Source organism: Pieris brassicae, chromosome Z (assembly GCF_905147105.1).
Source record: "Pieris brassicae chromosome Z, ilPieBrab1.1, whole genome shotgun sequence".
In the NCBI taxonomy this organism is placed as follows: domain Eukaryota; kingdom Metazoa; phylum Arthropoda; class Insecta; order Lepidoptera; family Pieridae; genus Pieris; species Pieris brassicae.
In genome coordinates, this window is record NC_059680.1 from 8,387,136 (window position 1) to 8,397,807 (window position 10,672).

Genomic DNA, 10,672 nt, shown 5'->3' on the forward strand with positions numbered 1-10,672 from the left:
ATTTCAGTTTAATACGTCTTCTATTGACCAAATGTTTCATAGAGCATAACAAAATATACGTTAGAAACGCTAAGTCTACATCCTTAATAAAAGAATGCAAGTCCATAAATGTTTTACGACCTGCATTAAATCCTAAGTATGAATTAAATTAAAATGTTAGAAATGAAAGGGATTTTTTTATGAATCATTGTGCTTTTGATTAAAGAAGTCAAAAGTACGATATTAGAATTAAATTTGTGTGTATACATTTTTTCGCTAACACCAAGCGAACTTCCAGGGAAGGTCAGGCATGCCCCTTCTTCTCCCATGCATTTTGGGCTTTGATTTTTTTTCTTAATATAATTTTAATTAGTAGACGAAGATAGGGTAAAATAAACACCATGTTTGATTTGAACGATTGTATTTCTCAGAGTTAAAGGAAAAACAATATAATGTAAATTAAACATAGTTTGAATTTCAATTCATTATGAAAGAAACAATAAAATTTCAAGACATAAATAACAGAAATTTAAAATTTTATGAACCAAATTTAAAAGTGGTTGGTACTTGTGCTGGAACTGTAAAGGAGTATCCTGTGAAATAAATAATGACAAAACAATAATTCCCCATAGAAAGTCAAGTTTTATTTTTCATTAACATTTCCCCATAATTAAGTTTATTAAGGTTAATTTGCTTTGGTAAAAAATTCCAAATAACCCCCCCCCCCATCCCTATCCATAATAAAATAATTTAAAAAAATATATTAAACAATAAATAATAATCCAGTGTCTCTTTAACCCAGTATGGGTTTTGGCCTCAGATTGTCCTTCCTTCACAGACAAGAAGGTGATCAGCCTTCTGTCTGACACGCACATAGAAAGTGCATTGTTGCCCAGCCGGGGTTCGAACTTCTGACCTCAGGGATGAGAGTAGCACGATGAATTGGAATGAATTCTAATAACGACTTCAAGTGTACTATTTAACAATAACAACCAAGCTTTAAAAATAGTAAAAACAGAAATTACTTAATTATTAATTAACAATTACAGTAAGCATTCTGTTTCTCAACAAAGAGGAATGGAGCAGACGCTTTTTTATAAGGTAATTAAACTTCTATCTTTATACAATTATTTTTTCGCCGGGCTTTAATTTGTTTTGTTTTTTAAATACTAGGCTGATCGTCGCCTGGCGAAATTCGACATGCGTCTAATCTAATTTATGATTAATAAAATAAAATTAGAAGTATGATGAATGCTTATTCTGGAAATTGGAGTGGAGTCAAATCCAACCAAAATTATATCAGACAAAAAAAATGTTTTAGTAAGTTTTAAGTCAATTAAATAGTCCAACTGCTGAGAAAAATAAACAATGTTTCAGGGATATAATCTGAAGTTCTTCGATTTGAACATTTTCGGAACATTAAACCAAATAAACATAGGAGAATAGATAAATTTAATTTTGAATTCAGTAATTCAATCAAATTTTTATAACATACCACCACTCTGTTCAATGCGCTTGCTATCTTGTTGTGCCTTACGTTGATCAGCCAGGACAAAGACGGCATTCAGTTGTTTTTTCTGCTCTTCATTCAGACCACCCATTAGAGCATGATAAAGTGCGGGTTCACTTGTGGAAAGTGCTGAAATTTTTTTAGCCTATGTGAACGCAAACTTGTAACACTTATAATGCGGTAATATATTATTTACTCCAGAGGTGCAAACATAGGGTAACTTACCATTTTATAAAAGCAAAATGATTAATCAAAGCTCTTCATCAAATGAAGATGTTCAATTCATCTCAAACACTTAAAAGATAAAAGATTTATTTAAAATTTACAAGTACATGTTAAAAATAATATTTAAAGATTCATTTTTGCAAGTGTTTGTCTGACCCTTAAGATTTTACTATTAAATAGGGTTGATTGAAAAAAAAATTATTTCAAACTATTTACCTGATAAGGTATTTTTAAATTTGACGTACTCATCAACTGGACAATCTTTCATGTCCAGCGTGGTTGTGTAGCAATCAATAGCAGATTCATCAACATAGCCATCATCATCCTGAAAAAGTACCGACATTTTATTTATTTCAAGTCTTAGTCAAGTATTTGTGTTTTTTATTACAAATCATCAATGCTTACATCATCATCACTTTCAAATTCAATATTTGCAGTAATTGTTATGTTCTGTTCAGCACCCTTTTTTGCAGATAAACGAGCAAGGTTTTCTAAGTATTGATTATTCATTTGATTGAAGTCATCGTCGTCGGAAGAAAGCACCTCTGCAAAAAAAAAAAAATACAAGATTAATTTTAACTTAATGGTTAAATATTTATTGGGGTAATGTTATTGAACAATGAGCTGAGGCGGTGCGAGCTACGGATCTCCCGTGTGTCAATGACCACAATGGACTAGCGTTGGATCAAGCTTAGGCCAGAGTTTAAAAATTAAATGACTGGTTGCTCTATTCGGCATATAAAAATGTTGGTTATTTTATATCTATTTATACAATCTTTGGTTTCATTTAGATTTTTCTGGTTATATGTCACGAGGTCACATATTAGTGATTGTTAAACATGCTACAATTTTAATCACCTTCATCGTCGTCGTCGTCTTCTTCTTCAGAGGAGGTGTCATCATCCGCCTCAGCTTTTGCTTCGTACGCTCTTTTTAATCCTTCAAAAAGTACTAAACAAGTTGGTAAAATCTTTGGCAGAACCTCATCTATGCTTGGCCTTTGAGGACCCATTTCTAAAATAGTGCAAATTCCGAGTACTGACAACTTACGGTCATGCAATCTGAAATTAAATTGTATAATTATAGTAATTTCACATTAATATAGTTCTATACAATTAACATTTACTAACCCCATAAAACAGTCTGTATCATGTAACCATTGTTCCATAAAGAACTGTATGATAGATACACTATGTACAGATTCTTGAAATTTCATCAAAATGTTAACGAAGAGGTGAGGATTGCTATACAGTATTGCTATAATGACCTATAAATTAACAAAAACCTTTATTAATTGTTTTCATGTTATTTTAACCAAGAATCATATTATTATATTTAATAAAATTTTATATTTTTATCACTATATGTATATTAGAACTAGTATTATTTTAATTATTAATCTAATCTCATGAAATTACAATGCTTTTAATGACGAATGGAGTAATTCAATTTCTTTCCTGTTCTTCAACAGAAATATACAAAACAAGATATAGATATGTATGCACTATTAAATATTACCTGTAATAACATGGACCTCAATTCAGATGAGTTAACTTTCCTCGTCAATCTGTTTAGTACAAGCTCCACAAACGAAGGAAGACAATTATCAATTTTTCCAGAGCATTGCAGAACCATAACTTCAAGTAGTTTTGCGGCATGTACTTCAGTCTCATCTTCTAATCCTGAGTTTAGAACCTGAGGAATAAATTTGACTAAGTATTAAAAATCATATTATGTAATTTTATAACAAATATGATATACCTACATTGAATTCTACTTAAGATACCAGCAGTTAACATCGCAGAAAAGCATGATATATTATGTGAAAATTTTATATATAGTTTCTAAACATTTAACATTCTTTATACAGTGTAAACTCCATGTAACGTCATTCGATTTAACGGCGAAATCCCTAAAGCGTCGAAATCAATTGGCTTTGTTTCGTTTAGGTTGTCTTCCATACACTCTACATAGCAATACAATAGTATATTAAGTAATAAAGTATTTTTGAAGTTGCTAAAATAAGTAAAAACTGCGCAGCTGTGTACGTTCTTTTGTCGCTTTAATATCCTAGCCTGCAATAAACTTATCATGCATACGAACTCTTTAAGGAATTAGTTCTTTTATTTACAAATTGGGATTGCTAGCACGAGTAGACTGTTGTTGACCATGACTAATAAGTAGGTGTCATGGATTATCTATACATTAATAATCTAACATAGAGTTAGCCTTTCTTCCTCAAAATATGACTAGTGTCTTACAGCCAATGGACCAGAGTGTGGTGTAGTGACCCACAGAAGGAAATTATTGATGGAGCTGATCGAATCTGAGTGTAAAACTTCTGTTCATATACACACAGTAGATTTTTTTATCTAATGCCTGGGAAGAAGTGACACCCACAACTATACAGCACCCTTTTCAACATGCTGGAATTTGTACCAATGCTACGAGTGGTGAGGTGGAAACAGAACCCGAGTTTGATAACGATGACGACTTTCCGTTAACCGAGTGGATTTAACAGCTTAACATGGCAGGAAAGACGGCAAATCTTCAAACCTAAATCGCAGTAGATAACGGCTTCACTCACGGACAATTTTTTTTGGATTAAGTGAGAAACACTGAGGATCAAGAACAAGACGGATGAGGTTGAGCCTTCAGAAGCAGCTAAATTATTGGAAAAATACTTCCTTTATGACCAAGATGCCTTAATATCGCAAGATATGAATAAAATAAGTATAAAATTACATTAAAATTACTGGTGCAGCAAAAGACGTCAGACAAAAATAACAGACTATACGCAATAGCATTCAAATAAGATTCTTTTATTATGTACATAACTACTAACACTAGTCCGAAATAAACATTTTCCTTTTCTAATTCAGATTTTTCTTCTTTCCTTTTAACAAAAACTCTCTATAACGCCATAAAATGTACAGTCCCTGCAGTGTCGTTTTATATTACACTGTATATTTGGCAGTGAATAATATAAACCGCAAACGCTAATATGATACGTTAAAAATAAATTCTGCAAAAGCTGAGCATACAAAAATACACATACATTCTATACATCAAATTTGCATTGCTATTTACGCCCATTTGAACATAACTTACAATAACAAATAGTATATCTTAATATAAAGGCTATATGCCCTTAATATAATTATTTAATTTTCTTGTAAGATATAGTATAAACTTTCGCCAATTGTTATCTTATAATATTATTTTAATATAAAAAAAAACTTTTTTCAACTAACCGCTTTAGCCATATTGAACATAGCTAGAATATGGTTTTCATTTGAAAGAAAAGCTTCTGTGTCAACTGTGATGAAATTGTGGAAAACAGGCATCATATCAGTAAAATAATCAAAACCCTCTTTCTCAAATACTTTATACAGTATTTCTAGAACTGACCACATGTTTTTAGAAATCCTTTTTGTTGTAACTGTGCAAAGAAGTGTCATTGCTTCTTCATAGTATTCTGAAATAACAATAAAATTAATTGTAGTAAACATTAGAAAAACATCTAAATAATTATGCAGGAATATGCTTAAATATAAACCACATCAAATATTTTTAACATAAAAACTTTTATACTAACCAATGATATCATGGTACAATATATAACCTGTAACATTCAAAATCAGAGGCTCAAGTTCTTCACAAATTTTTTCATTATCTTCCATTACATTGAGCACAGTCTCCATTGTGTTTATCAATCCCATAGCTGTTATCGCCTTTTCATCTGTCCCACTATCAGTTTCAATTACTCTAATAAATGTTTGGGATAGATGATGCGTAATTTCAACTGCCATAGGCATTAATTGATCAGTGTAGATAGAAACAATCCTTTGCAGTACATTTGCAATGTTATCATTTTCTGTTTCTCTTATGACCTTAAGTAGTTCACATGTAACTTCCTTGACCTGGGGTTCCAACATCTTGTGAACCTTTTCTTGAGAAGTTAATAACATTTGTATGGCAACGGCAGCTTCAACTTTAACTGGCAAATCTGCATCATGCAACAGTGCATGAATTGAAAGTCTCACTGCCTCAGCTAGCTGGACTTCATTCTTGAAATGGACACGAGCAAAACAGTGAAGGACCCAGCATGCTCTTGCTCTCATAAATCCATATTGACTGTGAAATTCTGGGAACACAAATTGACTTAAAAGGGAGTCAATTTGCTCTTTATAGAATTTCTTTTTAATTAGAATTTCATTAAGTGTGCCAACCATGTGCAATGCTCCATCCTTCTGTCTAGGACCATAGGCTCCACTTGAGCTAGTCAGAACTTCCATACAAAACTGCATAGTCCTTTCCAACATTTCTTTTCGCTTTTTACTACATGACATTAAGAGAGTTTGAGCAGCAGAAACTGGCGATATAAAATCTTCAAAAACATCTGCAAATATTTGAAAATTGAACCCCACTAGTAAAATAAAGTATTTCTTAATTCATTAAACCCAGTTTAGGTTGTTAAAATATTTAGTTGAATTATAATAGAAGAACACATACCAAATTTAATTCTAATGTACTCATAAGGGTCATTTACCCAACATTCTTCATCAGCATCAGAATATGACATAAGGGGAAACAGCACACCTTGGATGATTGCAAACATATGTGGTTTCAGGAGTTTCCAAGAATAAGCATGACTTACACTAAAAAACATTATTCTTAATATTGTATTTTTCTATATTACACAACATAGTCAAATTATTACAGAATATGAACAATAATAGTACCATTGTAATCTTACTCACCATTGATCAATGTAACTTATAGACTGTTGCAAAACCCGAGGTGATACATAAATCTTGTTCCTATATTGATCTAAAATTCTGAATAATACATCTAAGATCCCTCCAGTAAAAGTAGTCAAGTACCAATCAGCAAACTCTACATACTCTTCACGAGCATTTACTGGGCTTCCATACCTAATAAAACAAAACAGATTTAAAAGATTGATACAACAACCATAATATAACAATAACAAATTTTATTGTGTTCTCAGCTTTAATATATATTTTTTTCTAATTTCAAGTGCTGGCAAAAGGAATCAATGAAACATGCTAGAAAGTTACTCTATCCTTCAATTAGGTTGTCCCTCATGTTATGTTTCCTAAAATATGAGAGTTTAAGTCAGAACCTTTCAAAAAGTCGGTACAAAGTATGGATAGCCCATTTTTTGCACTTCCACCATGGCAATTGTGCTCTCTCTTCCTCTTCAACTTCTAATGTTTGATCTGGGACAGGCCTTTCCATAACAGATCTTAAGACTTCCATCCACTTGGTGAATGTTTCTTTTGATATTAAGTCCAATGACAAAATGTACTATAAATTATAAAATTTTTGTATTAATTATAATAAAGAAAAGCTTAAATAATAACATAGATTTTCTGAATTTACCTTTGTTAGACAATGAAAGCATTTTAGAATTTGTTTCTGTATAAGTGCAGATTCTGATGACTGATCTGACTGAATATTCACCATAAGATTATATAGCATAGGCAATAACAAATTCATAGCCTCGTTGAGAGGGGCTCTTTTGTCTGAGACATGATATTCATAATTTTTTATCAATTGATAAAGACATAGTAATGCTCCCATCCAACTATCAGGCTCAGAACTTTGTAAGTATATGTTTATTTTATCAACAATTTGGGTCCATTTATCTGGGAAATCATATTTTATTATAGTTTTTAAACAAGCACACAGTTGAACCCGTACTAAATGAGGTGTTTGAATAATTGCATCAACAATATTATCTCTTAGCATTGCTCGATCTTGGTCATGTAAATTGTAAATAGGTTTTGTATCTCCTTCCTCAATTTCCTTTGGATGCCATGAAGTACTGACTATGTTCTTTATATAAATCACAGCTGCCAGTCGTACTGGTTGGGGAACATCATTCAACGTAACAACTTGCAAAATGGAGGGAGTGAAGCCAATTATTTTTATAGACTGTAAAGATAAAAAAGATACTATTAAAGTTTACTCAGTATTCAACAGTTTCTACAGAAGCAACTACTATTGCTTTTGAGCTTCAGTTAAATGGAATGGCATGACCGGGGCAGTACCATTCCATCTGACAAAAAACAGGCGTGAAGTGACGCAATAGGCTCACATTATTGTGCTCGCGGTTTGTGGGGTGAGTGAGGCCCTTAGCAAGTCAGTACAGCTTTTGGGTTTTGCTGTGGATCTTCTGCTGGTGACCTTGTAAATCTTACACATACATGGGCACATGCAATTGAGTCGAAAGTGGGTGGGGGAGTGTAATAAGCGTGTAGTTAGGGTATAGCGAAAGCAAGTTGCAAGAACTAGATCTCCAGCTGGCTAGCCGATCTGAGCATCAAGATAGTCATTGACGACGCAGGAAGAATTGCAACTTCATTTCTTTGAGGACGATAGCTTTGCAGATAAATTATTTCTCGGCCAGTTTCTCGTACAGTAATGGAAGACTTGTGTCACATTGAGACATTTCGACCATCAAAATCGAAACAGAAAATACAAATTTGCTTGTTTTTGTTGTGCATAGCGAGCCATTCACCACACCACACTACTCCAGGCCACCACTTGAGGTTATTGCAACTCCTAAATAAATACAATATGTATTCGAATTCTAATTGATTTTATGTTATTATTATATTTAATATTAGTACACGACCTCAGATGGAGTGAAGGCCCTCTCTAAATTCTTCCACTTTTCGCTTATTCACTACTATTATCCAATCTTTCCCCGCTATCTCTTGTGCATCATTATCAACGAACCACCATCTTCTGGTGGTCGTCTCCCATTTTCTTCCCACTGGGCCATTACAAATAAAGATCTTTTTCATCAATTTGCCATCACACACATGGCACATTGCAGAGCCAAATGGGTTTTTGGCTTCCATATTATATATATAGAAGTATGCATGGATACATGACTATTCCAGGTCAGGATTTCAGAGCTACCTTTGATGCTCAAAATTTCGTTGACTAGTTTGAAGTTGCCTTATTTCTCCCAATGAAGGTTTATCATGTTCTGTAAAAACATTTCAGGGTGACGAAACGCCTAGTCTTACTGACTCTGTATAATTTATTTCTGGGTTTATTATTCATAACTTCACACCACTTTCACTTTAATATTATATATTTGTAAGATTTTTATTATTTCATGAGGAACATTACATTCATCAAGAGCTTGCCACATACATTGAGAAATATGGTCAAAAGCTTTGACTTAACATATTGGTTTCATTCATTATGCCAATAATTATAGTAGTTTTTTTTCTATAAACATGTCTAAGATATGAATATGGTATATGGTTGTGGAGCCCTTTCAAAAACTAGCTTGTTCTACTGGTCAATTTCCTTGGTATACCTTGACATACATCATTCAAAACAGGATGCGAACAATTTGTACATTTTTGCAAGCTTATTGGGCGGTACTTGCTAACATCAGTCAGATCTGCTTTTTATTATGGTAACAGTATGTCTGATCCTGTCCATTTATTGGGTGTTTCTTAGGCTTTTGCAATCATATTTAAAAAATTTATTGCCTCATTTGTATTCTGATTTGTTATATCAACTGGTTCACAAGACTCATCTTTCTTTAATTTTGCATATCTTTAAGACTCCATACACTTTGTATATTGAAAATTTTTCAGTCAATAAAATGTTTGTTATGTATTTCAGAAATTTCTGTTATCTGATGTATACCATATAAAAGATTGTAGATATTAGTAACTACCTCAATTATTTAAGATCTATAGTTTGTTGTTGATAATGCCTAGTTTTTATATAAGGTATCCATTGTTTGGTTCTGATAAATGCTCTTTAAAAGACTTTATAAAGACTTCTAGTTTTTAAATACAAATCTAGTACTACTTGTAATGTATGTAGTTTGTTATCCTGTTTCATAATTGTATGTATATTTTTATACATATATGATCATTCCTTCTTTTCATCCTTGCTCAAATGTGTTTTATGTGTCAACTAATTTTTATAGATATTAGATCTTTTATGTAATTTAAGATAATACAACCTGTTTGATAATATCTATTTATAGTCTTTAAAGTTATGGCTCTTAAGCTTTCTGTTAGTGACATCTTAATACATAATAATTGTTTGTATGTATGTATCTATGACACCTTTATCACTTTTATTTTCATTTCCAAAGATATTACATATCATTATTCATCTTCTAGAGATTAAAGTTGTATGCACTATTTTCGTATTTTAGCCAACTCCTTTTTAGATCTTTTACTAGATGAAAAAGAAGGTTATGGCTAAGCTTTATAAACAAGTGACAATCACACGTTACAAAGCATTGGTAAATGGACTGACCTACAATTTTACTATCATTAATATATGCAATCTACAACATGCACACTACACTACTATTAGTTATCTATGATTATCACTATATGTTATTGTCACTTGTTCAATACCAGGCAGCTTTCTTAACCATTTATATCCTCTATGTAATTCATATTCAACGTGTATATGAAAGAAAATATAATAGCCACCTTTAGTTTTCGACCAATGGATAAAATAAAGTATGCTGAAAAAGTACAGGAGTTAGAACATTATTTTTGAGGTTATGTGTTTATGTAGCTTAATATAAGTAAATATAAGCACGCAAAAGCATTACAATGAGAGTAGATAGTAATAAGTTTTGTAAATAGTTTTAAAATAATAGCATTCTTCATGCCTTATAGATATTTGAGAGACTGTCTAATTTGGTCGTGTAGTATTCTAATAGTTATGCAAATTATTAAATTTCACATCTTACCTGTGAAAGTTGTTCTTCCGCTTGCTCCCTTTGATTGGGAACCATAGTAGCATTCAATATTTCTATTAATTTTCTGGTGTCCATGATTATTATGTGTATTTAAAACAAAAGCATGCTCAACCGCGTATAGCCACTGGGCGTGGATTGAAAAGAAAGGACACGATATTTTTTGACATATC

At 32.1% G+C, this 10,672-nt stretch overlaps 1 protein-coding gene across 1 annotated transcript; it reads right to left on the minus strand.

Moving 5' to 3' along the window:
* Positions 1-383: 383 nt before the first annotated feature.
* On the minus strand, positions 384-10,653 carry LOC123718441 (importin-7). Its single transcript, XM_045674928.1, has 14 exons — positions 10,494-10,653; positions 7,124-7,678; positions 6,864-7,048; positions 6,478-6,651; positions 6,230-6,375; positions 5,313-6,116; positions 4,969-5,192; positions 3,233-3,409; positions 2,845-2,981; positions 2,573-2,775; positions 2,120-2,259; positions 1,931-2,039; positions 1,475-1,618; positions 384-572 (listed from the first exon to the last, which is right to left on the minus strand). Exons 1-14 carry the CDS (start codon positions 10,575-10,577, stop codon positions 517-519), a joined length of 3,138 nt encoding a protein of 1,045 aa, XP_045530884.1. The 5' UTR covers positions 10,578-10,653; the 3' UTR covers positions 384-516.
* Between the last annotated feature and the right edge of the window lie 19 nt (positions 10,654-10,672).

Bases quoted from the DNA above. Each gene is read 5' to 3' on its own strand.
- LOC123718441 (XM_045674928.1), bottom strand. From the start codon at position 10,577: ATGGACACCAGAAAATTAATAGAAATATTGAATGCTACTATGGTTCCC. The intron at 5,193-5,312 runs GTTAGTATAAAA...TTGTTATTTCAG, and splicing joins ATTGTACCATGATATCATTG to AATACTATGAAGAAGCAATG. The intron at 2,040-2,119 runs GTAAGCATTGAT...GTACTTTTTCAG, and splicing joins AATTTGAAAGTGATGATGAT to GATGATGATGGCTATGTTGA.